The sequence below is a fragment of the Mizuhopecten yessoensis genome, unplaced genomic scaffold (genome assembly GCF_002113885.1).
Source record: "Mizuhopecten yessoensis strain PY_sf001 unplaced genomic scaffold, ASM211388v2 scaffold4411, whole genome shotgun sequence".
Classification (NCBI taxonomy): Eukaryota; Metazoa; Mollusca; class Bivalvia; order Pectinida; family Pectinidae; genus Mizuhopecten; species Mizuhopecten yessoensis.
The window spans coordinates 1,045,359-1,072,576 of record NW_018405533.1 but is presented as its reverse complement, the minus strand read 5'-3'; the positions used below and the strand labels follow the sequence as shown (position 1 = coordinate 1,072,576).

General features: G+C 36.0%; 1 protein-coding gene across 6 annotated transcripts in view; it reads left to right on the top strand.

Moving 5' to 3' along the window:
• Positions 1 to 27,218, top strand: part of LOC110448985 (la-related protein 4-like) — a 63,566-nt gene that overhangs the window by 24,143 nt on the left and 12,205 nt on the right. For 3 of the 6 annotated variants that reach the window (XM_021495549.1, XM_021495547.1, XM_021495550.1), the window contains exons 3-16: positions 7,173 to 7,296; positions 9,243 to 9,395; positions 10,720 to 10,810; positions 11,562 to 11,698; positions 14,244 to 14,356; positions 15,371 to 15,535; positions 17,274 to 17,555; positions 18,828 to 19,025; positions 20,633 to 20,680; positions 23,663 to 23,751; positions 24,282 to 24,638; positions 25,055 to 25,112; positions 25,803 to 25,910; positions 26,453 to 26,847. In XM_021495549.1, the coding sequence (XP_021351224.1) occupies positions 7,173 to 7,296; positions 9,243 to 9,395; positions 10,720 to 10,810; positions 11,562 to 11,698; positions 14,244 to 14,356; positions 15,371 to 15,535; positions 17,274 to 17,555; positions 18,828 to 19,025; positions 20,633 to 20,680; positions 23,663 to 23,751; positions 24,282 to 24,638; positions 25,055 to 25,112; positions 25,803 to 25,910; positions 26,453 to 26,847 (2,318 nt within the window). The remainder of the gene's footprint in view (positions 1 to 7,172; positions 7,297 to 9,242; positions 9,396 to 10,719; positions 10,811 to 11,561; positions 11,699 to 14,243; positions 14,357 to 15,370; positions 15,536 to 17,273; positions 17,556 to 18,827; positions 19,026 to 20,632; positions 20,681 to 23,662; positions 23,752 to 24,281; positions 24,639 to 25,054; positions 25,113 to 25,802; positions 25,911 to 26,452; positions 26,848 to 27,218) is intronic. The other 3 variants (XM_021495551.1, XM_021495552.1, XM_021495548.1) reach the window with 3 other exon arrangements.

Sequence of the window (27,218 nt, the reverse complement as noted above, 5' to 3'; positions counted from 1 at the left end):
TTGTACACTGGTAAATATCATTGTCATACACAGGTAAATATCACTGTCATACACAGGTAAATATCACTGTCATACACAGGTAAATATCACTGTCATACACAGGTAAATATCATTGTCATACACAGGTAAATATCACTGCCGTACAGTGGTAAATATATACACTGGTAAATATCACTGCCATACACAGGTAAATATCACCATCATACACAGGTAAATAGGTAAATATCAGTCATAAACAGGTAAATATCATTGTCATAAACAGGTTAATATCACTGTAATGCACAGGTAAATTTGAAGCCATATTAGGACCAAAATCCCCAGTTCCCATTGGTAAATTGTAATGTTTGGTCCAAAATTTCTTGCTTGATTTAAAAAAAGGTATGAACTTTCAGATTGTATTAAATGACATTGCAAACATAGTAGATGGATGTACAACTGAGAGGATTGGTGGCATATAGACTGAAATAAAGGGAACCATTGTAATGTTTCTTTAAAACATTTTTTTCAGGTTGTACAAGTTTGGTATTAACTCATTCACCCCTGAAGACATATTTGAGCTCGTCCAATTCAAAGGTTGGAATAGTTCAATATGAAATTTCACGGGTGGATGAGTTAAAGTGTAACCAAAACAATTCTTCAATTTGATTGTCACTTCATACATTTATAACAACTAAGTGTACATACACTTATAGCGTAGCTTAATTGACAGTGATTGAATTGCCAACTCGTACATATTTTGCACTGTATTGTACATACTGGTCATTTGTCTGATGAAGGTGACAGACGCATAGCAAACAATTCATTAAAACATCACAGTGAAACTTTTCACTGGTTGTGCTAAATGAGCCTATATGCAGTCATTGCTTGTCTGGACTAGCTCTACTGAACATCAACACATGTACATGAAATATCAGAACTGGATTGCTTGAATGTATTGTGATAACTAGACATGTTTCATACCACTTGCGTGTCGGTATTGTCGTCATAAAGGTAACGGCCAGGGGTAAATGGTCAATTCTTTGAAACCCTCTTCAGGCAACTGTTTCTGTGGTTAAACTGATAAATCAAAGCTTATTGATGAATGTTAGACAACTAGACAACATACTGTAGTAAGACACATACCGGGACAATTTGTTAGGTTAGCAGACATGTATTGACTACAACTTCTCCAGGACCTGCAGAAGTCGGACAGTAAGGTCGACATCACCTAATAAATTGAAGAACAAACATGCACTCTGACAATGTCCAGTGTTGTGATGGATCCTTGATATTGATGTTTAGACAGATGCATGTATTCTTACTACACAATGTGTTGTGGTAGGGGGCATGTATTCTTTCTACACAATGTGTTGTGGTAGGGGGCATGTATTTTTACTCCACAATGTGTTGTGGTAGGGGGCATGTATCCTTACTACACAATGTGTTGTGGTAGGGGGCTGTATTATATTACTAGACAATGTGTTGTGGAAGGGGACATGTATTATATTACTAGACAATGTGTTGTAGTTGGGGACATGTATTATATTACTAGACAATGTGTTGTGGAAGGGGACATGTATTATATTACTGGACAATGTGTTGTGGTAGGGGATATGTATTATATTACTAGACAATGGGTTGTGGTAGGGGACATGTATTATATTACTGGACAATGTGTTGTGGAAGGGGACATGTATTATATTACTAGACAATGTGTTGTGGTTGGGGACATGTATTATATTACTAGACAATGTGTTGTAGTTGGGGACATGTATTATATTACTAGACAATGTGTTGTAGTTGGGGACATGTATTATATTACTAGACAATGTGTTGTAGTTGGGGACATGTATTATATTACTAGACAATGTGTTGTAGTTGGGGACATGTATTATATTACTAGACAATGTGTTGTGGAAGGGGACATGTATTATATTACTAGACAATGTGTTGTAGTTGGGGACATGTATTATATTACTAGACAATGTGTTGTGTTATGGGTCATGTATTATATTACTGGACAATGTGTTGTGGTAGGGGATATGTATTATATTACTAGACAATGTGTTGTGGTAGGGGGCATGTCTTCTTACTACACAATGTGTTGTGGTAGGGGCATGTATTTTTACTACACAATGTGTTGTGGTAGGGGGCTGTATTATATTACTAGACAATGTGTTGTGTTATGGGTCATGTATTATATTACTGGACAATGTGTTGTGGTAGGGGATATGTATTATATTACTAGACAATGTGTTGTAGTTGGGGACATGTATTATATTACTAGACAATGTGTTGTAGTTGGGGACATGTATTATATTACTAGACAATGTGTTGTGTTAGGGGACATGGATTATATTACTGGACAATGTGTTGTGGAAGGGGACATGTATTATATTACTAGACAATGTGTTGTAGTTGGGGACATGTATTATATTACTAGACAATGTGTTGTAGTTGGGGACATGTATTATATTACTAGACAATGTGTTGTGGAAGGGGACATGTATTATATTACTAGACAATGTGTTGTGGAAGGGGACATGTATTATATTACTAGACAATGTGTTGTGGTAGGGGGCATGTATTCTTACTACACAATGTGTTGTGGTAGGGGCATGTATTCTTACTACACAATGTGTTGTGGTAGGGGGCTGTATTATATTACTAGACAATGTGTTGTGTTAGGGGACATGTATTATATTACTGGACAATGTGTTGTGGAAGGGGACATGTATTATATTACTAGACAATGTGTTGTGGTAGGGCACATGTGTTATATTACTGGACAATGTGTTGTGGTAGGGGATATGTATTATATTACTAGACAATGTGTTGTGGTTGGGGACATGTATTATATTACTAGACAATGTGTTGTGGTAGGGGACAAGTATTATATTACTAGACAATATGTTGTGGTAGGGGAAATGTATTATATTACTAGACAATGTGTTGTGGTAGGGGACATGTATTATATTACTGGACAATGTGTTGTGGTAGGGGATATGTATTATATTACTAGACAATGTGTTGTGGAAGGGGACATGTATTATATTACTAGACAATGTGTTGTGGTAGGGGACATGTATCATGATTAGATGTTGTCTTTGTAGTGGAAACTTGGCTTTATAATGCATAAATATTCTCATTTTCACAAAGTTTTCCTACATAAACCATGGTGATCCAACCCCCCCTTATAGGACATTGTTTATACTGCCACTTAATATAGACTGGCCGATTCAACTCTTGACTTATGAAGCTTTATCATTTGTCTTTGATTACTCTCATTGAGGAAATTAAACCACATAGTGCTAATAAGGGGAGATTTGCGAGGAAATTAATAATGTAAATGTCATGGCAGACATAATTTCTGACTCCATCAATATATTATACCTGAAATCAGAGACTTATTTTTATCACGTTTCCAACTCAAGGGAGTATTTGGTTTTAATTCCCATGAAATCATGTTGTAAAATTTTCATTTTATGGTGAATATTTCATTATGATATTTCCTGAAAAGAGTCGGATCATATTGAAGGTGAGGCCAGTGTTGGGTAACAAACAGACTGATTACGTTATTATTGGATGGCATAAAGTGGCTATTGATTTATAATCACGTCGGAGGCAGAGATAACTTATTCATGGCTATAGGCACATACAGTATGACTTTCTGGCTAGTTTTGTATCTAGGGATAACTTGATATTCAGGTCTTCTCTTTTTTTAATGTATACTTAAGTTACATAGGGTTGAAAGGGTTTACACCCCTTAGAAAATAATTACCAAAATATAAAAGCAAATGTTGTCACTAGTGATATCAGTGAATTCATGAGTACAGCAAAAGTAATGTCTTAATGGACGTGAAAGGTAGGAAATCTTTTATAGACGAAATTGATATTTTCACTGCTGCAAAGTACGGGAAGTCGGTTCCATAATGAAAGCAATGATGTCACTAGTGAGATATGGAAAGACCTCAGTATGAGGATACGGTTTTAGAATATTTACCTCAGTGAACTATCACTAGTAAAGATTGTTAAACAATGGATCCTTTCTAGTGATCAGCTGAAGTAATGTAACAATGCAAAAGGGTCATGTGAAGGTTACATTCCGTTAAATTTCAGTCCAAAAAAAAGTGAATTGTTTTGACAGGTCAGTTGCAATTTCCTGCCATTTCGAAAAATATAATAAACGAAAATTCAAAGTGACATCCAGGCAAATTTCTGAAGAAAAAAAACGTCGAAACGTTTGACAGGTTAGTTGTAATTTCTTGCCATTTCAAAATAATTTTTAACAAAAATTCATTTTATTTTAATCATTGAGTATCTTAACATTTCACTTGCAAGTCTGTTTTCTTAAATTTACTATTGTTTCCACACTTCAAAATGCAAGCAAAATTGGTCATACTTGTGTAATATGATGATATTCAATATATTCTATATCTATCTTCGTACAGACAGTAATATAATATTTATGAGTTTATTCTGGCGTCCTCTGGTACAAGACCAATAATTTCATATTAACTTGCTGTCTGGCTCCATAAACTGGAACACGACGGAGGAAGAGGTGGCACTTGTTTATATTTGGACTCGGATCTCTATCTAGGATTCCTAAAATCACATATTCACCTCAAGAAAAGTCCATATTGCTGATCAGTTTTCTTGTTCGTCTGAATATACTGTAAGAGTGCTTATTTTAGAGGACACATGTTTTGGCGCATTATCCAATTTTAACAGATTAGCGCATTGATAAATTGATATAATGGCAAAGTTATATGCAATAGGAAACGATTTCAGAAACTTCTATTGGCACAATCATAATTAGTGCAATGTTTAAAGGGTGAAAACGCTAAAATTAGAATACTGTTAAAACAATTTGAAGCCACTTGTCTAATACACCATATATGTAGTCCCAGTGATGCTTGGTAGATTATTTTGGCTTAACCCTTTCACCACTGTAGACCATAATGGACACATCCAGATCAATGCATGGTAGTGTCTACTAAACTGACATAGGGATGAGAAGGTTAAATGTAAAAACTTCAGATCACGTAATGTTGGTAGAAGATAACTCAATGTTGATCGAAACTTTTCCACTTCAAATATTTAAAAATTATCATAATACTAGATGTTGATTGAAAATTTTCCACTTTCAAAATTTAAAATTTTCAAATTACTAAATGTTAAATAGAAAATTTTCCACTTCAAATATTTAAAAAAAAATGTTATTAAATGTTGATTGAAAATTTCCACTTTCAATGTAAAAAAAATCAGATGACTAAATGCTAATTGAAAAATTTTCCACTTCAAATTTTAAAAGTCTCTATCACTAAATGTTGAAAGAAAATTTTACAGATGATAAAGAAAATGAAAAGGACCCTGTTTAATTGATGGATTGTTTTAATAATTTTTGGCATGTTATCCAGAAATTGGTGATATTGTTAATTAAAAATCTCATTAAGATTATTGATACATCACTGAAGAATGAATGGCAGTGCCTGTTATAGGTAAGATTGGTAAGACCGAGCTCGCAGGCAGGAAAGATGTCAGGGAGATGGCTGAGAAACAGGGTTCTGTTGGATGTGGGGGCGTGGATCGGGTTAAACGCAGTGTAAACCGACTCCCATATCTATCCATCACCGTCCGAGTTCTATTTCTATACTTATTGATTATTACAGAATGATTGGGTACATATTCTCTATTATTAGTCCTTCTGATCATTAACACGTGCTAACAAATTAAACAGACCACAGACCAAACACTTACCATCCTGTCGTACGATGCGCCGGTCTCTGCGGCAGTTATTTCAGATTTTAAACACAACTCAATTACAAGATTTCCATTGAATAGCGACATAATGCCTTCTAGAACAGACTACACTCCATTGATGCAGCATCTGGGTTACCCAATCAATGACGTCGCAAACTGTTAGTAATGGTGTGGCATCGACGGAACATTTTCATTGACTGAAGACGGAGCTCAAGACATACATTTGAAATGACTAGATCTAGGATTTATATAGATTTGAATTGACCAGATCTAGGATTTGAATAGATTTGAAATGACCAGGTCTAGGATTTGTTTAGATTTGAAATGACTAGATCTTGGATTTATGTAGATTTGAAACGACCAGATCTAGGATTTGTATAGATTTGAAATGACTAGATCTAGGATTTATATAGATTTGAAATGACCAGATCTAGGATTTGTATAGATTTGAAATGACCAGATCTAGGATTTGTATAGATTTGAAATGACCAGATCTAGGATTTGTATAGATTTGAAATGACCAGATCTAGGATTTGTATAGATTTGAAATGACCAGATCTAGGATTTGTATAGATTTGAAATGACCAGATCTAGGATTTGTATAGATTTGAAATGACCAGATCTAGGATTTGTATAGATTTGAAATGACCAGATCTAGGATTTGTATAGATTTGAAATGACTAGATCTAGGATTTATATAGATTTGAAATGACTAGATCTAGGATTTATATAGACTTGAAATGACTAGATCTAGGATTTTTAATGGGCAGACTGTCTGGAGAAAGCCATTGTAAATTAGCTGGTTGTGAACAGTGCTTCTTATAAACCTATTTTATTAACTCGTTAAAAATTATTAATATTATGGCAAAAAATGTGTATGATTTAGGGGGCCTATGTACCCAAGAATCTGCCTTAAATGCAGTACCTGAACTAGTAACTGGTTTTCTGAAATGTTGAAAATATGCATAGAATACTTCTTCTCTTTTACAATCAAATTAATGTGTATGTATAGGAGTTATAAAGGAAATTTGTAAAACAGAAGAGCAGTGATTTCCATTGTGTATGACATCTGAAGTAAGTGTCATTAATGTGAATATATATATATAAACTGGGAAAAACTCGGAAGGGAAAGAAGTGGTTTGTCCTTTGCTGTGTATTTGTGATGTCATTTGTGATATTACAATGGTTGATGTAACGTAAGGAAGGACTACTGTGAAATCATTAATTTTCGTGTTTCATCTTCGAATTCATAGGTTCGTGAAATAATTACAGGTTTGACATAATCAGCAAATTTATGTTTCCACCAAATGGTAATTTTTCGGGAAACCACAAAACTTTAGCGACACCAAAATATGTGATTTTACAGTATGCTGCCTAGCAATTGAATAAATGATAAATTTTTGTTGCAATATTTTTGTTGTTGCTTTTAGGTCACACCGAAGACAGCTGCTGGGTTAAATCCAAATGCTACCGTCTTCTCGCTCAGCAATAAAACCAGCACAACTCAACCTCAGCCTGACACCTCAACGTGGGATGGAGTCAATGCAAATGATGGTAAGTAGAGGTGGGGCAATTGTAAGAAGAGCGAAATCAGTTAAGTAACTAGTTTGTTTCTAGCATTTTGATAGATAACATTTTAATAACCATTTACCAAAACCGTGGTGGCCAAGTGGTTAAGGCGTCTGACATTCTGCTACCACTAGCCTTCCACTACTGGGTCGCGGGTTCGAGACCTATGTGGGGCAGTCGCCAGATACTGGCCGTAGGTCAGTGTTTTTTCTCCGGGAACTCCTCTTTCCTCCACCACCAAAACCTGGCACGTCCTTAAATGACCATAGCTGTTAATAGGTCGTAAAACACAAACAAACCAAACCAAACAAGGCCAATCTATATCTTCATAGTAAATATTGATTTTTTTTATGAAATTTTCATAAAATGTACTAGCTCTGGGTGTCACCACACTGGTGGATTTATACTTACCTGCATATAATAATGTTGTCTTGAACTTGAAATGATATAGTAAAAACAACCCCTTCTGATTTGATATCTTAGCATACAGCATAGCTTCATACAAATAACATGCTAAATGATGCAAGGTAAAATATACTCTGTGAGACACTGTGGTATATATGTATATGTCAGAACGTTTTACCTTTATGTAAAAATAATTTTATGATAGAAATACAAAGCAGGAACACGGGTATTCTGAATTTTCCTCAGTGTTACATTTAATTTCACTATTCTTTTTCGATTGTCTCTGGTTTCCCTGTCACAGAAAAGTCTCAACTCAGTGAGACAAATAGGGAAGTGTGTCACTTATCTGTCCTTTCCATACAGATTGAAAAATGTTTTTGTGTAAGAGATCCACACTTGATAGAAACTAAAGCTGATAATTGCTGGGACGTGGACAGTGTACTACGTACAGTTACGTCTGAACTAGACAGACTGGTCTTACCCACAAAGCCTGCTTCTGGGAAATAAGGAAACATTGAGAATCTCATGAAAATCTCATGAAAAAGAAAAAAATAATAATGAATGATAATAAAGAAGTATTGAAGGGAAGAAAGGGTAAAAAAAATAATGAAAAAGAACATAAATAAGGAAATATTGAAGGGAAGAAAATCTCATGAAAAAGAAAAAAATAATAATGAATGATGATTAGAAGTATTGAAGGGAAGAAAGGGTAAAAAACCAAATGAAAAAGAACATAAATAAGGAAATTTTGATGGAAAGAAAATGTCAGGAAAAAACCCGAAAAATAACGACTGAAATATTGAAAGGCAGAAAGGTTTAGAGGGAAAAAAAGGGAAACTACCGGTAGCATTAATAATGAAATATTGATTGGAAGGTAAAAAAAAAATATATATATAATAATAATAAAGAAATAATGACGGAAAGAACAGCTCAGGAAAAAGAAAATTAAAATTAAAAATACTTATCTGTGTCGGAATTACAGGTGAAGAAAAATGTTTTTTTCTCCCGTAAAAATCTTCACAATTCAAAATGGTGGGGTAAACCTTGTAACAACCACTTTCCAGCTAACTCTTGTAAAAAGCTCAAATCTTTCACTTGCTCCTGGAAATATACTTTAGATGCTCTGTTTAAGGTAATTTCTCTTTAATACTTTTATTTTTGAGTCATGTGCTTCAACAAGCAACTACTGTGTTTCACACATTAAAAACTTGCTTTCTTGAAATTCCCTTTCGGATTAACATCAATGTAAGATGTAGTTTGTACAGATCTTTAATAGTTTTGTGATGGATAGCTGGATAGCAGCTGGAGACGGACAACTATTTCTAAATCATCAGAGGATAAATTGTATACAGCAAATGTATCTGCAAATGTATTATACATCGTAATCACCATCATTAGAAACGGTTTCTATTGGTAAGTGGCAAATTCCACATCTCAAAATACCTATTCCCCTACCACCGATGTAGACATGTCTACACTGCCAGCATGACTTTGAGACTGATCTAATTAATGCTTTGTTATTGCAGAGTACCAGCATGCCAATGGTGATGTAGGTAAGGGAGAAGTGGGAGGGGCAGATACTTCGGCTGAGTCGCCCCTCTCCAGCGATGTCTCCTCCAGTTACACTGACAACCAGCTCCCTGCCGTCACAACCTTCCCAGCGGAGAACACTGTTGTCGGTAAGTGGCTCACGTTAACATCATTGTTCCCAGCGGCGAACACTGTTGTTGGTAAGTGGCTCACGTTAACATCATTGTTCCCAGCGGAGAACACTGTTGTTGGTAAGTGGCTCACGTTAACATCATTGTTCCCAGCGGAGAACACTGTTGTTGGTAAGTGGCTCACGTTAACATCATTGTTCCCAGCGGAGAACACTGTTGTTGGTAAGTGGCTCACGTTAACATCATTGTTCCCAGCGGAGAACACTGTTGTTGGTAAGTGGCTCACGTTAACATCATTGTTCCCAGCGGAGAACACTGTTGTTGGTAAGTGGCTCACGTTAACATCATTGTTCCCAGCGGAGAACACTGTTGTTGGTAAGTGGCTCACGTTAACATCATTGTTCCCAGCGGAGAACACTGTTGTTGGTAAGTGGCTCACGTTAACATCATTGTTCCCAGCGGAGAACACTGTTGTTGGTAAGTGGCTCACGTTAACATCATTGTTCCCAGCGGAGAACACTGTTGTTGGTAAGTGGTTCACGTTAACATCATTGTTCCCAGCGGAGAACACTGTTGTTGGTAAGTGGCTCACGTTAACATCATTGTTCCCAGCGGAGAACACTGTTGTTGGTAAGTGGCTCACGTTAACATCATTGTTCCCAGCGGAGAACACTGTTGTTGGTAAGTGGCTCACGTTAACATCATTGTTCCCAGCGGAGAACACTGTTGTTGGTAAGTGGTTCACGTTAACATCATTGTTCCCAGCGGAGAACACTGTTGTTGGTAAGTGGCTCACGTTAACATCATTGTTCCCAGTGGAGAACACTGTTGTTGGGTAGTGGCTCACGTTAACATCATTGTTCCCGCACTGGTACTATGTTAGTAATGCATCCTTCAGTCCCTCAGTCTATCACTGTACCATTTTATCAAGAGCGTATCTCATACATTCTGGCAATTCCAGTTAAGAAATTTGATACCTTTTGGGAGAGTGAAGTGTCGGACACAGAAATTGGGTCTCATCCCTCGCTATAGTTACGACCTTTGGTTAACTGTTTGTCTCTTTGAACTTGGCATATCTTGAATTCTCTGTCACCTACAATTACCAAGTTCTGTACCCCTTGGGATGGCAAAATGTCGCACACTGAAATCGGGCCTTGTGACATTTTACGGGAAAATACTCTCGAGATACAAGGTTGACGTCTGTGTATCATGGAGCTTGTGGCTTGGCCCTTTCTACTGGATCTGTTAATAGTAATACACATACCAAAATAATTTCTGGTAGATCCATTATATGTATATACTCCGCCATGTTCTCTTTTCATTTTGTTCCCCTGTTCGACAGACGCAGAAGACAACATTGTCAATGCCAACAGTGTGACTGAAGACCAGCTGCGACAGATGCTGAAGGAACAGCTGGAAAACTGCTTCTCCAGGTAAGGTGGTCCATCACTCACCAAGAAGTCACGGTAAACTGTTAGGACCACAAAGACCGGGTGTATACTGTGTAACATTGTGTTTGGACCACACAGACAGGGTGTATACCGTGTAACATTGTGTAAGGACCACACAGACAGGGTGTATACCGTGTAATATTGTCTAAGGACCACACAGACAGGGTGTATACCGTGTAACATTGTGTTAGGACCACACAGACAGGGTATATACCGTGTGACATTGTGTTAGGACCACACAGACAGGGTATATACATGTGTAACATTGATGCAGTAATCACTTCATTCTGAATAATTCTGCTATCTACTTTTAAAAATTAATATAAAAACTTGACATGCTGTAAAATTTCTTATATAAAACATAAAAACAGCAGAGATTAACCCAGGCCATTTATAACACTTTTTCTCTCGGAAAATGTTTTGTTAGTTTGTTTGGTAAAACTTTGTGCTATTAGTATTGTAAGGTCACCTGACTGCACACTTATAAAACTTATTTATATGAGATGTATACCATATATATGATCAACAAATCAAGTATTGTCAACTTATTTAACCCTGAAGTATCATAATGAACTATGCCAACCTCTGAATTGGATGAGTTCAAATGTGTCTTCAGGGATGAACGAGTTGATATCCACTTAAGAGCAAAACGTTAACCAGCTTGTCTAGAAATCTTTGAAAGTCAGACATGGTGTCAGGCCTCGATTGACCTCTGACCCCTCTACCTCTACAGAGAGAGCCTTGCCAGTGATCGCTACCTGCAGTCGCAGATGGATGCAGACCAATATGTTCCTATAGCAACTGTTGCCAACCTACAGCAGATTCAGCAGCTCACAAATGACCTTGACCTTATCACAGAATTACTTAAAGGTGAGTTAATGAGTAAAGTGTGCAAGTAAAAGAGTTAACTGCAGGATTAAATGGGGCAGGGAGCAGGTTAAACTCATTCACCCCTACATACTTAAACTGGACTTGCCCAGTCTTTGATTCGGTAAGGTTCAAATGTGACTTTAGGGGTGAGTGGGTTAAAATACTCTGGTAAGAATCCTTTTTGCTACCTCAACAATTAATACTGCAAAGGCTCAGAGTTGTAGCCTTCTGTTTACGATTACAGTTGTTTGTGGGTTTAATTTCAATTAAACAATAAAAGTTTGACATCAGAATAATTAAGAAAATAAATTTAAAAAAAAAACACTCTACGGAATCATAGATTCCTATTGTGTATGATGTGCTAGGTGTTGATTTCTGAATATGAATGATAATTGGTGAGGTCCTTGGTTTATAGTACCAGCTGTGGATAAGGTACAGTAGGTGTTGTTGTTTCTATCCAAAACATATATCATATCTTATATAGAAATGTTTCAGAAGATTTTGTTTTTAAAGAATTATGCAATCTTAATAGTGGAAAAACTACAGGTCAAGACAGTATTCCTGCCAGATTTTTGAAAGATGCAGCACCAGTTAAAGGTTCCTATTACATTTTTATACGCCTGTCAAATTTGACGGGAAGTATTATGGTATGGGGTTGTCTGTCCATCTGGCATAAACTATTGTTTGTCCGGCAATCTCCTCCTACATTTTTCGACCGATCTCTTTGAAACTTGGTATACATTATAATCATGATATGAAGATGTGTCTCCCTTTAAAGAATTTTGATTCGACAATTTTCCCAAAAGTCATTGCCCTTTGTTCATTTCAGTATTTGAATTTTTTTTTGCCTGGAGATCTCCTCCTACATTTTTTGACAAATTTCTTTGAAACTTGGTAGGCTAAATAATCATAATTTTTGCAAAAGTTATTGCCCTTTGTTTATTTCAGTATTTGATTTTTGTCCAGCAATCTCCTCCTACATTTTTCAATGGATCTCTTTGAAACTTTGTATTCATTATAATCATGATATGAAGTTATGTCTCCCTTAAAAAAATAATTGATTCAACGCTATTTGCAAAAGTTGTTGCCCTTTGTTCATTTCATTATTTGATTTTCTCCTACATTTTTTATAGCATGTCGGCTAACCACTCTTAGAATGATCGGATCTTATTTCAATGTAAGAAAGTATATAACACGATATGGCATTTGACGGGCGTACATTGTTCCGCCCCGCGGTACTCTTGTTTCTATAATGGAATCAGAGACTGGAATTCTTTACCTAGGTCAATCAAATGTCTACACAAAAAGCATCAATCTAAACTTCAGGTTAAACATCACTTGATGGAAATAGCTAAAAGGGAACATCAAAATGAATTTGTCTTTTTATAATATTTAATTACCCTATACCACTTAAAGTTCCTTTAATAATTGTAGTATTCATTATAAGAACCATCCTATCATCTTGACCGGTTGCTAATAATTTTTCCAAAGGACCCCATTGGAAAAAAGTTTTTTCAAAACTTTCATGGGCCATCCTAGGTAAAAGATTACCAGTTCAAGATTATAATTCACTGTCTGTACCTCTAAATTTGTATGTGATATTCATACAAACTGTGATAATAATAATAATATAATTTTTAGTCATGCATTTTGTGATATCTGAAGGTTAGTCTTCCATCAAATACCATTCTGTGATCTCATTGCTTGCATAATGTAATTTATGTTTCCCATGATCTTTTACCTGATAAACATTATTATTATTATTATTATTATTATTATTATAGTAGGCCTGGAGCCTCAGTAGATCTGACACCAGGCTGAGTATTGGTGTCGCACCTGTATAGAGCGGTATGGCTCCGGGCTACTTATATTACCTGGCTTAGACTAGACATACCTGGGCCTTGTTGTTTAAAAGCCTGTTAGCTTAATCACTGTTTAACAACATTTTTCAACATTCAATAATTTTGTCAATATACAAGGTAAAATATCACAATTTTGTCTGTAAATTCACTGATTAAGCTAATCACCTTTTGAATAACAGGGCACATTGTTTACAAACAAAATTGTGAGATTTTACCTTGTATATTGACAAAATTATTAAAGGTTGAAGATGGTCGTTAAACAGTGATTAAGCTAACAAGCTTTTGAACAACCAGGCCCAGGTGTTTACTTTCTTGATTGTGCATATTTTTAGGGACATTTCTAAAAACTTTACTTGTTCCATCATCAATTTGACCTTTGCAAAACTCTGGTTAACTTGAATCCATTGTGAAAGGTTCTTGGCTTGGAGGAGTTGTTACTTAAAAGAGAAATCAATTGGAGTTAAGTCCATTAACTCTTTCACCACTGAAGACACATTTTAACTCCTCCAATTCAACGGTAAGAATAGTTCATTATGAAATTTCAGGGGTGAATGAGTTACTAGGACGATTGCTATTCATGAGGAAATGTGGACTAAGAGATGAATGTTTTCGAAATAAGAACTGTATATCAATATTTTATTTAAATGAAAGGTTAATACACATTTCTGTTTGATATTTTACAGAACTACCAAATGTTCAAGTACATGAAGTAGATGGGAAATGTGAAAAGGTTCGTCCGAATCACAATCGATGTATAGTGATTCTCCGTGAGATTCCCGAGTCCACACCTTTAGAGGTAATGTAACTGAACCACTGCAGGGATAATCCTGGAGGGGGCCATTGACCCCTCAAAACTGAAATGGACCCCTCCATTTTCCAATTTTCTTTTAATTGTACATAGAATGGCCCCTCTTAATTTTGATATTGACAAACAAGATATTGACAAACAATTACTGAAAATGGCCCACTGCTCTCAAATTTTAGGATTTTCCCTTAGCCAGGCATGTCAAAGGGACATTGTCTGGGGAAAAAAGTTGACAGCTTATAGGTGAAAGGTATTAAACATATATTCACAAGCACAGTGTAGTAAAATCTGGTCAGTCTCGACACTGTTTTCTGAGGCAGAAATATTGGAGAATTTCTGAATTAAGGGTTTTTTAGGCAAAAATGCTATATAGAATCATCATTTATTGTCTGAATGCATTACCAAATAAAACTCATTCATTTTATAGCATGTTTTCTTTCACCCTTTATCTATTTTCCGTTATCATTATGGCCTAATAAACAGTAGATATTTAGTGGCAATAAATCGGTGGCGGATCCTGGGGGGGGGGGGGGTCCTATGTGGGGGAAAATTGAGGAAAATGGTGATTATTTTTAAAGAAAACTCTCAAAGTGGGGGGTTTGTTGAAGCCAAAAAAAACCTCTGGATCCGCCACTGAATATTAAGTCCATGCCTTATAACAGCCCACCCATATCTATTGCAGTTTCATTATCTTGCATTAAACCCATCACATACTTAAGAGTCGGAAACTATATGTGTCAGAATCTCTGGGCTTCATAACTGATAAATGATTGATTTGATTCAACACTAATAACCCTGTCACCCCTGCAGGCCATTATGGACTCCTCCAGATCAATGTACAGAAACGTTTACTTAAGTTCCTCAGGGGTGAAAGGGTTAATTATTATGGTTTACCTAAGGTATATTGTTGACAGATAATTTGTTTTCTTTTTCAATTGATTTGATCAGAAAGAAATATGGTGTGTTTGGAGAAATAACTAGAATCTGTTTTGTATTTTTGCACAGGATGTGAAAAATTTGTTCAAAGGGGAGAGTTGTCCAAGGTTTGTGAGCTGTGAGTTTGCAGCCAATGACAGTTGGTACGTGACGTTTGACTCGGATGCGAGTGCCCAGCAGGCGTATCAGTACCTACGTGAGGAACAGTGCACCTTCCTCAATAAACCTATACTGGTAAGCCGTAGCACTTACGTACTGTCGTAATGGTCACTAACAGATCAGGAAATTTGTAAAGTATCACGTACTGTCGTAATGGTCACTAACAGATCAGGAAATTTGTAAGGTATCATGTACTGTCGTAATGGTCACTAACAGATCAGGAAATTTGTAAGGTATCATGTACTGTCGTAATGGTCACTAACAGATCAGGAAATTTGTAAGGTATCATGTACTGTCGTAATGGTCACTAACAGATCAGGAAATTTGTAAGGTATCATGTACTGTCGTAATGGTCACTAACAGATCAGGAAATTTGTAAGGTATCATGTACTGTCGTAATGGTCACTAACAGATCAGGAAATTTGTAAGGTATCATGTACTGTCGTAATGGTCACTAACAGATCAGGAAATTTGTAAGGTATCATGTACTGTCGTAATGGTCACTAACAGATCAGGAAATTTGTAAGGTATCATGTACTGTCGTAATGGTCACTAACAGATCAGGAAATTTGTAAGGTATCATGTACTGTCGTAATGGTCACTAACAGATCAGGAAATTTGTAAGGTATCATGTACTGTCGTAATGGTCACTAACAGATCAGGAAATTTGTAAGGTATCATGTACTGTCGTAATGGTCACTAACAGATCAGGAAATTTGTAAGGTATCATGTACTGTCGTAATGGTCACTAACAGATCAGGAAATTTGTAAGGTATCATGTACTGTCGTAATGGTCACTAACAGATCAGGAAATTTGTAAGGTATCATGTACTGTCGTAATGGTCACTAACAGATCAGGAAATTTGTAAGGTATCATGTACTGTCGTAATGGTCACTAACAGATCAGGAAATTTGTAAGGTATCATGTACTGTCGTAATGGTCACTAACAGATCAGGAAATTTGTAAGGTATCATGTACTGTCGTAATGGTCACTAACAGATCAGGAAATTTGTAAGGTATCATGTACTGTCGTAATGGTCACTAACAGATCAGGAAATTTGTAAGGTATCACGTACTGTCGTAATGGTCACTAACAGATCAGGAAATTTGTAAAGTATCAATATTTCCGTGTTGAATGTGGATAATAATACAATTTATTTGCGATTTTTTTACCCAAAATTAAAACATTAAATTTACATGGATTATAATTTTGCGATCTAGGCGTGTCATGTGATGACCATAGCTGTTGCAAAGCCATAAAGCCCTGTTATAATCAATCAATCCCAGTAGTAAACTGGATTTTGGATCTACATTTTAACAAAGCAAGTCAACATTAATTGGTACCAAGATATTAACGTTTAGACACGTTGAAGCACAGAAATAACATAAATTCTAGTAGGGCATTGGGTAGACGTTTGTGATCCAGGGGAGATAATTATAGGTCAAGGGGATAAAGTTCATAGTTCAAGGTTATTACTATCTGTTTCTGTCTTGCAAGACAGCAGTAAAATTAATGTCTGCAAAATAGGAAAGAGATCTAGTTTTCCAGATGTTTTAGGGCTCATATATTTTTCATATATATATATAATTTTGGTGAAAGAAAAATGAAAATAACAATTTCACTTGAATTGATATTATTGCCATTTTGCATTGATGCTATATTTAGGATATGCCTTTTTCAATGCTCGCTTTATGATGTTAATAATTGTTCTGTTCTGCAGTCTTTTATTTCAATATTCCTATTGAGTCGCCTATTTAGAACTTGGTTATAGTCAACTTGTTTTAACATAAAATCCCTTTGTTGTATTTTAGGCAAGAATCAAAGCCAAGCCTCTGATACGGATGACGTATCCACGTAATGGTTACAGACCTCAGTATCACCAGCAACAACAGGCTGTACAGCAGCAGCAACAACAACAACAAACACAACAACAGACAGTGGCTGGAGTGACCTCCCCTCCTGCTGTTCCTGTCTCACAGGCAGAGCAGGTGGTTGTTCAGCAGCAGCAGTCACAACAACAAACACAGCAACAGACACAGTACCAGGTGCAGCAACAGGTGCCCATAATGACGCCGTACATCAATGGTCAGCAGGTACGTAAAATTGAGGATTTTTTTGTCTCGCCGCCACGAAGTAGCGAAAGCGAGACTAAGGTGTTGTTTTCCGGCGGTGGCGCCAACATCAAGTTTTAGTGCTTAACTTAGCTTCACTGAAAGTATAAGTGCTAGACCAACCAAACTTGGACCATAGATACATCTTAGGTAGTACATCTCAACCCATACATCAAATGCTGGATGTTGCCTACCTTTCGTGGTCTATCGACTTTGTCAGATTCTCCATCATCATAAAGTTTTTGCATTTAAGTAAGTTTCTCTGATATGTGCATTGATGGTCAAAGTGGGGCACAGGTTAGACATATCAATCCGAATGGCTTGTTTATGGATGCCTGTACCTCTGTCAAAACCCATTACTATGCATTGGAAACTTTTCCCGTCGTGACCAGATTTTTTGTCGTTGAAAATAATTCTTTTTTGTACTCGTATCCAAACTTAGTAGAATGGGATTACCAGATAAAACAAGATGTGTTGGGTAACTAGAGTGAAACTAAAGTGGAATGGAATCAAGTTTTGGAAAAAAAACTGATCAGCACAGATTGTAAACACCAACTTTTGCTATCAATTGTGAAATAAAACTGGTACATAAATTAAAAAACTGATTATTTTTGCAGATACTGCAAGAGTAATTATTTTAGTGGACACATTTAATTGTGTTATCAAATTGTAACAGATGTAAATTGATATTTGTAAGTTGATGAATTGCAACACTTACTATATATGCAGTAGAAAAAAGTACGCTATGTACAACAAATGAAAAAGCACTTGAAACCAAGGGCTATTTGGGGATGAATTAACAACCCAAGCTCAACGTTTGATTCTGAACCAGTGGTTTATTGTAGATAAATCTTACCCTCTGTGTGGCAGAAGGCTTAACGCCTTGTCCAGCTCCTGTACACATTCATCTCTCACTTACACTCTTGTCAGTCGTCGCTGTCGTCGCTCTCTTGTCTATCTAGTCGAACAAAGGTATTGCGCGCCAAGATAATAGATATTTACTGACTTTACACTACTGACTTCTATACTGGACATTCCATTACAAATACATTTGATAAAATTCAATCCTGCCACACACTAAAATTAGAACACCACTAAAATTTGTACATTTACAGGACATGAAATTAAACATTATTGGATTCTTTTTCAGGCACTTCCATTTTTCCCCAATACTGATTAAACATTATGTGATTCTTTTTCAGGCACTTCCATTTTTTCCCAATACTGATTAAACATTATGTGATTCTTTTTCAGACACTTCCATTTTTCCCCAATGCTGCCCTGCTGCCATCATGGCCAACAAATGTAAACGTTTCTAGTCCGACTCTACTGGATCCCAGTATGGTAATTACGACTCCCTCCTCCTCCTCCTCTTCCACCCCAATAGACTTCATGAGACTGATGCAGGCCAAAGCTGTGAAGAGTCCCACTTGGAGTCATAGAGATGAAAGGGTTATTGTTACTCCAAAACCACATTGATTTAACCAAGGCTGCAGTAGTTGTACACCATGATGCTACCATGAATTGAGAAAGAAAATGGCATTTACGGAAATGAACAGGAGGGGCGGGAATATGTGAAACACTTCACTTTCTTATTTCTTATAGTTTAATAAACATTTAAAGGGTTGGAAGAGAGATGTGCTAGATCTGTGAAAGTGCTACAAGTTCCTTGGTTGTTGTCTTTAACTCATTCACCCCTGAAATTTCATAATGAACTATTCCAACCTTTGAATTGGAAGAGTTCAAATGTGTCTTCAGGGGTAAATGAGTTAACAGTTGAAATTGTTTCGTACTTGTGGGCAAAATTTAAATCAATTATCTCAAAAGTCGTTTCACTCTTTACATTTGGATGATTTTGTTTTATGCTCGAAGGTCAACTAGGTGTAGATTTTCCCTACTTTGGAAATAGAACCCCCTCATTTCAAGAGAATCAAGTTTTAGGTTCTTTTTTCCTTAAATATAATGTTGCCTATAAAATTACACACTCTAAAGTTTCTGTTCCTTTCTGAGGAAACCAGAGACACATGAATTTCAGCAAATACTTGTAAGGAAGTAGAATGTCTTTAAAATAAATCCATCAGTTGTCATGAATTGGTCCCCTTTCTGTCAATCGCAATAAAAGTTTGGAAAAAATAATTAAAATCACATTTTAGAAATGTAGATAATACCACAACACCAACAGTGAGTTTTTCGCATGCTTAAAAAGCAGGTGATTAACGTTTGATGTCAGATATGATCAGAAAAAGAATACGACTTTACGCACGTTATGTACAAAATTAAGTGTGAGATATGAAGACTTCGGCTGTGGATATTTCTCAATTCATGGTACTTCTTGTTTTCAGTTTTGTTTGACCTTGACCTGACACTGCTCTCTTGATAATAATAGTGTCCTGATGAAAATTGAGACACCCTCTGTTTCTCCCACTAATACCATTTTATATGTTTGGAGTTTGACAGCATTTAATAGCGTAGTAATTGTTTTGCGGTTTAAGTTTTGTTATTATGAGATAATAACTGTCATTTTTGTTCCGCTTAATTTGGCTGTTGTGAAACAAAAAGAATTTAGATATTTAAGGAAATATAACTAATTTAGAATGAATAATAATTAATATTTAGGTACGAAGGGGAAGAAACATTTTTCTGGCCTGAGATGATAAACATGTAAAATAACAGCTCTTTAACAATATGTGTCGCTTAAATTGGCTATTTGTGAAGCAAAAAGTGTTAGATATTTAAGGAAATATAACTAATTTAGAATAAGTTGTATAAATGATATTTAGGTATGAAGGGGAACAATTTTTTTTATGATCTGTGATAATAAACATGTAAAATAACAGCTCTTCAACAATTTCAAGATAATGTTACCTTTTTATACCATACATAAAAATAAAATGCTTTTAATATTTCATTGCAAAAAATATATCTCATTATTTATTTAGTGAGAGTTTAATAATTTTATTATATCCCCTTTCATCCCTATCTATATCCATGTCTAAGGGGTGAAAGGGACATCACTGATAATTTTTTGGGTTCTGTTTCATATTTTGAACTGCCTATAGGATCACATAGTAACCCTGACTGAGATGGGGCAGGTTTTGATGAAAGAGGTTTGTCATTTAAACTTTAAACAGGTTCAGATTTGGGCTGTAACCACTTTTGTGTAGAGAGAATTAGACAGGAGAGTGAAACTCTGTTGTATACTGAGCTGCGTTTTATTACAACCAGGACGACTGAAATCTAATCCAAGCTGTATTTAATCAAATTCAAACGGAAGGTTTCGTAACGCAAAATCTATAAACTGTTGTGCATTGGACTTTTTAAAAACAAATTCCTGTGAGGGGTGTTCCAAAACAAATTGAATGGGAGGCATATAAGTTTAAACGGACCCTTTGCCCATCAGAATATTGCGAATGATTTAATATTCCGTCTTTTCGTATTGCAGAGTTATCTGCTCTTGTGAGCAGGGATTGATTGTTACGTGATTTGTTTGTGAGAGTAACGTCATCAATTTTTGGAGAAAAAAACCCATGTAATTTTCTCACACAAACCAATGACGTAACAATCAATACCTGTTCACAAGAGAAGATAACTCTGCAATACGCAAAGACGGAATAAAGAAGTAGGCAGACCTGGACTTGATCCCTGCCACTTACAATATATTTATACAGGTGACACCACCGCCCCTCTACAATTTATGATGGAATAGTTGTAAACAGAACAATCTTCATGATTTTTCCTTGGACAGAAATATAATTGAACTAATTGGAACGAAATTGAAGAAATATCAAATCCAATACATAAATATTGTATTGTAAGAATTCATGTCGAGACATTTTTATAAGCTGATCATTACTTACTTTGTACAACAGTAAAGATATTGTTTTGCTATGAGAGTTTTTAAAGAGGCATGCGTTCAACATTAAATTTCATCTTGAACCAAACGTAATGCAAACGATTTATGTAATATTTACATACATTCTAATTTCCAACAGAAACATTGTCAGAGTTGAAATTGGTTGATATAAGATAAGACAGCTCAGTATACAGTGTTGTAACATGTGTGTGTGTGCGTGTCTTATGATATTCTATTGTCAGAAATCTTGTACAGATGAACATGTCTTGTTTGTGTCATGGAGGTTCTGTGTACATTCTTCAGGTTTTAAGGTTGTATACATGTATGCATTCGTAACTAATATTTATGTATATGGGCTCATACAGTTATGTGTCATTTCTAGAGTTGTGTATGTTGTTCATACAGATAGGCACATCATTCATACGGCTGTGTTATTCATACCTGTGTCTTTGTTCAGATTTGTTTGTCATTCATACAGTTGTGTTCATACACTCGTGTATGTTTTTCACACAGTTGTTTGTTGTTCATAGACTTCTGTACATAGTAGGTGCAGCTCTGTGTGTTAAGGGGTGTAATGTACATCAATTTGGGTTTGTATAGTAGATGTTGTTTCTTTTTTCATGCAGTCATAGCTATAGGGTTGTACATATCTAAAGAACCTGTATGAAAATTTGTGGGCTGTAAAATTCCTTCATGAAGTTGACTATGTAGAGCTGCATCTGTTGATGTGATTGTGTGTTTTGTATTGTGATATCATGGAGATAAGCAAGTATTGCAGCCTTGTTACAAAACCTCGCACATGATGTCCCTTCATCTCTGTTGTCAGCACTGCCCTTCTGTCGATTATCTTTTCCCAGTTCTCACTACAAATTATCTCCCCTTAATCGTAATACCATCTTTAACCTGGAACTGTATTGTAATAATACCTGTATAAGGCATGTTACGTCAAATTTGGATATTTATTGACAGGAACTGCTCAGGATAAATGCAAAATGATGAAATACCTTGATCCTTGATTAAATATGGTGTTGTAATGTAGAAATCAAACAAGATGGGAATTCCCTTTACACAAAGATATGATAGTGTTGAAAGATTCTCCTTCACTGTGAGATAGGGATAGGTAGTGATGTAATGAGATCAGGTTGAGATATAAATTATTAGGGTTTTAGATATTATACTTGTACTTGTGTTTATTTCTTTATGAATCCTGAATATAGAGGTGATTTATTGTTGATTACAGATTCCGATTTATTATCTAATTAGTATCATTATCAATTGCATGTGATCTTTGATTCAAGATTTTTCAAACGTCTATTATTAAAACTTTTTTCAATATTTTTCTCTTATACCTTAACCGAGTTGTAATTTGATAACATTTTAGACAATAGTTCTAGATTTTAGATAATTTGGTTATAGAAAGGTTGAGAATATTTTTATAGACATTATTCTTTTTAAACTTGAGGTTCAATGCCTTTTTTCATGCTCAAACAGTTAAGAAATGGTTATTATTGCTTTATTGACAGTTGTAGAATAATTTTGCTTGTTTATAAATTCAGCTTGAAGTATGTATGACTAGAATGATATTTATATATTTAAAAATCATAATGTAACCCTCATGTTTATTAAAAACATTACATACGCTTGAATGAAACCAAGAAGGAAAGAAAGTATACAGTATTGTAGTGTTCATTACTTTATGCACCCCTACATATCTAAACTGGACCATGCCCACTCTCTGATTTGGTAAGGTTCAAATGTGACTGTAGGGGTGGATTGGTTAATACGTCTATTTAAAGGGCTATCGTTATGATTCAGATGCTGATTAAAACAAGTGCCTAACATGCTTTTAATAGATCACTTTATTTAATATATACCTGAAGTATAATTATGTATTAAGTTATGTAACAAAATTATCTGAAGAAAATTGCCAAGTTTAACAGTGCTGAAATGTTTTAAGAATTTGAATACTGAATTAGAATAATTTGTGAAGAAAATTGAACATACCTAATTGTAAATTTTAAATAATAGATATTTTTTTAGGGAATATGTTGAAATGTTATATATAATTGAAAATATGGCAGTAGATCAATGCTTTTAAGAGTCTTGTAGAAATATAACACACTCGCTGAAATCTTTTTCTGCACACCTTTTGTGTATTGCACATTAACTGCCTATCCTGTACAGAACACCAGGACCATGGTGTAAGAGATGCTGATGAATCTGTTCTGTGTTTCAGGTTTTGGCAATCAATGGATACCAGGCTACTAGTGTCGCCAAGTTAAACTCAGGGCCTCGGCACCAGTACAACAACGTCAACAGAAACAGGTCTGTAGATCATTAGGGCACTGCATTGAGATGTTGCTGCTCTATAGCAACCGGCCTTTATTATAGTAATTTAAACAAACTGTTCTTGAATTTAGCCAGCTGACTAATTTAAACTGTTCTTTAATTTAGCCAGCTGTTTAATTTAAACTGTTCTTTAATTTAGCCAACTGTTTAATTTTAACTGTTCTTTAATTTAGCCAGCTGTTTAATTTAAAATGTTCAGTTGTGTTGGATTAGCTACCAAGGCCTTCACTACCAAAGAAGTGTATACAATCATAAAATGTCATATTCTTCTAGTTACTTGTTATGGTAAATCTGGTAAACTAAACACTGAATTTCTGTTGTACAATCAGTGTCATATACACAAGATAATCTTGCTTGTTGACAATAATCAAAGGCTAATGACAACGTTTAATGCATCTTGCTGTGCATTTGTAAATTAAAAAAAACAGGAAGGGTTTTCATGTTTACTCCTAAAGAACAGTCTAGTTACAAAAAAGTTTAACTTGGAATTTAATTTCTGTTTGCAGTAGAAACCAGCGACCTGTTCGACTTAACCAAGAGCACCGTATGCATTCAGATAACCGTCCGAACCAGGACCGCCAACAGGGACCTTCAGGAGGATCAATGGATCGCCGTGGTGACAACACAGGAGGCGGAGGTGGCGGTAGTCACCGCACAAGTCCCCGCAACTCTGACAGTTCACAGATATCGGGGCATCACTCCCCGTTCCACCGTGATAGCCGAAGGGGGGATAACTCTAATATGAACCACTCTCACATGGTGCATTCATCAGTTCAGCAACAACAGCACCAAACACAACCAGTTACGGACAATAATTCCAATATCACAGTCAATAATAGACAATCGGATAATTTATCACAACGGTAAGGGCATTTTGCATACTCCTTCCACAACCAGCCGTCCTGAATCGGAAGAATTTTCATTGTAGATTTGATTTTACCTTTTTATAGCTTTTTAAATAAATTACATTTCAAAACTTCTTATTTCATATAATAGAGTAAAGAATTTATTTTGATTAAAGATGATTTAAAAAAAATAAAAAAATAAGCTAATGTCTTAATCCATAATAAATCTCATAGACAGATTTTTACCAAAAACTGGTTTCCAAAATACCAAAATTATTTTGAAATCAAGGGATTTCAGTGGTTCATCTGTTATCTTGGTTAAAATTAATTCCAGTAATTTATTTTCAAGCATTCATCCCTCTTGATGAAAAAATAGGTAAACAAGATTGAAAGATCCTGCAGGATCAAACTTGATATACTGTTTGTGTTTGTAGGATGCCTCGGAGCTATAGAAGTCGCAGGCGAAGAGACGATGAAGGTGCTAGAAATATGGTAAGTCTACATCCCGTGTACAGGGAGTCATGTGTAAAATATTGCTACAACTGATTGGTGAGACAAGTTGTAGATTTGTTGAAAAAGTGTTCGGTATCAACCCCTCTGGGGTTCCTGGCAGTGGAATGTCACTGTATTAGTGCATGGTCACAGGTCAAGGTCAGAGAGGTCAACTTGCATATCCTTAACAGTGATGAAAGCATTGTGAAATCATGGAGCCACATTGTTGAGATTTATGTAAATTGCTTCAGTGTATAAAGTTGAAGTCATACAGATTAAATTTAACTCTATGGGGGGGNGGTGTTAAGGTGTCTGACCGTCTATGATCACTAGCTCTCCCCCATTGGGTCATGGATTGAAGGCCTGCGTGGGACAGTCACCAGGTACTGGCTGTAGGTTGGTGTTTTTTCTCTGGGCACTCTGGCTTTCCTCCACCTCCAAAACCTGGCATATCCTTAAATGACCATAGCTGTTAATAAGACATAAAAACTCAAACAAATAATTATATGGCTGTCATTCTAAATGTTTACCCTGGCCAGTGACTGTGGTACTCGCAGAAAAATTATTACCAATAAGTAAAACAATTAACTGTTACAAAATAAAACCAGTATAAATACTACTTGTTTACTGAACAATCAAATTTATGAGGTTATGTGTGATCTTCAATTTTTGTCATTTTCTGAATCACAGCGACCTAGTTCTTCCCAAGCCGTCGCCAAAGACAGTAAACTACCTAGTGAACTACAGTTTGACCTAGAAATCAATTCGTTCCCACCATTGCCTGGACCGGTAGCAGCGGTGAGTCACTCTTCATTCTTAAATCATGCACATTTATGCTATTAATACAGAGCAGTTGATTCTTATGAAAAAATATTTGAATGATATGGTTTTGTATCAATTCATCAACACTTGACTTGTGATTTATGTATTTATCACCTGATGAATCTTACAGTACAGATACAAACCATCTTTAGGGCTCACAATACAGAGGTAATGGTTCACAAAAATACACATTTTACCTTTGTTATTGCAGTCTTTTGAAAATTTAAAAAAAAAGAGGCATTACCCACTGATGACAGCAACAAGTCAAATGTTTTTCTAAATAATTTGAAGTCAGAAGTCGTAATTAAAGTAAATGATAATCCATCTTCACTATGTTTTGAAGGAAAGCTATTCTTGATACTGTATAAAAATGTTTTGGCACACTAAGGTTAATTTAGTTTATGATAAAAATGTATTATGTTCAAACCTGTGAAACTTTGCATGCGGTCTATCAAATATAAGATGTTTACATTATACACAATGATTTATGTGAATTGTATATGTTGTAAATTTCTCAGAATTCTTCTACTGCTGGTGATGTCTTTGAGAGCAAGTTGTCTGACGTTGTCAAGGGAACTGCTAAGCCCCTGGTACGGGAATCCAAGGCATCCCCGCCCCCTGTACCTCCCCCTCCTCCTCCACCATCAGCCTCCGTACAGTCTCCACCGGTGGCGATGGTGACCCCACAGCCACAGATACCAGTCGCTGTGACAGCCACGACGACGTCAGTGCCTGCTACCACCCGACCCTCCAGTCCGCCAAAGTCCCGGGAGTCGACCACGACCACCATCACAGCGACGACCAGCGGGTCCAGCGGAAACACATCAACAGTGCCATCTGGTGGTAATGCCAGCTGTACAGCCACGGCTACACCAGTGACACGAGTGCCATCACCACCAGTAATACCACAAAAGTAAGTGGTCATCTATCGGAGAATTACAGCGGTTTTTGCATCGTAGGAGATAAACATCTTGCAAAGAACAAAAGAAATGAAGGTTAGGTAGGAGGTCTGGAGCACTTGACATTAGGGCTGCCATGATATATCGTAACGTATCGAACTGTGATACTTATGTATCGTTTCGAATTGTTTTGTTTGTATCAAAATTATCATATTTTTTTTTTTTAATTTGAGTTTACTGTGATACGTATCTTACCGTGAGGTATAAGTATCTTTGCAGCCCTACATGACATTGTTAGAATCCAATTGTGCTTGTAGGCACCTATTCAACGTAGGCACAGATTCAACGTAGGCACAGATTCAACGTCTGGTATGTCGCCCACCGC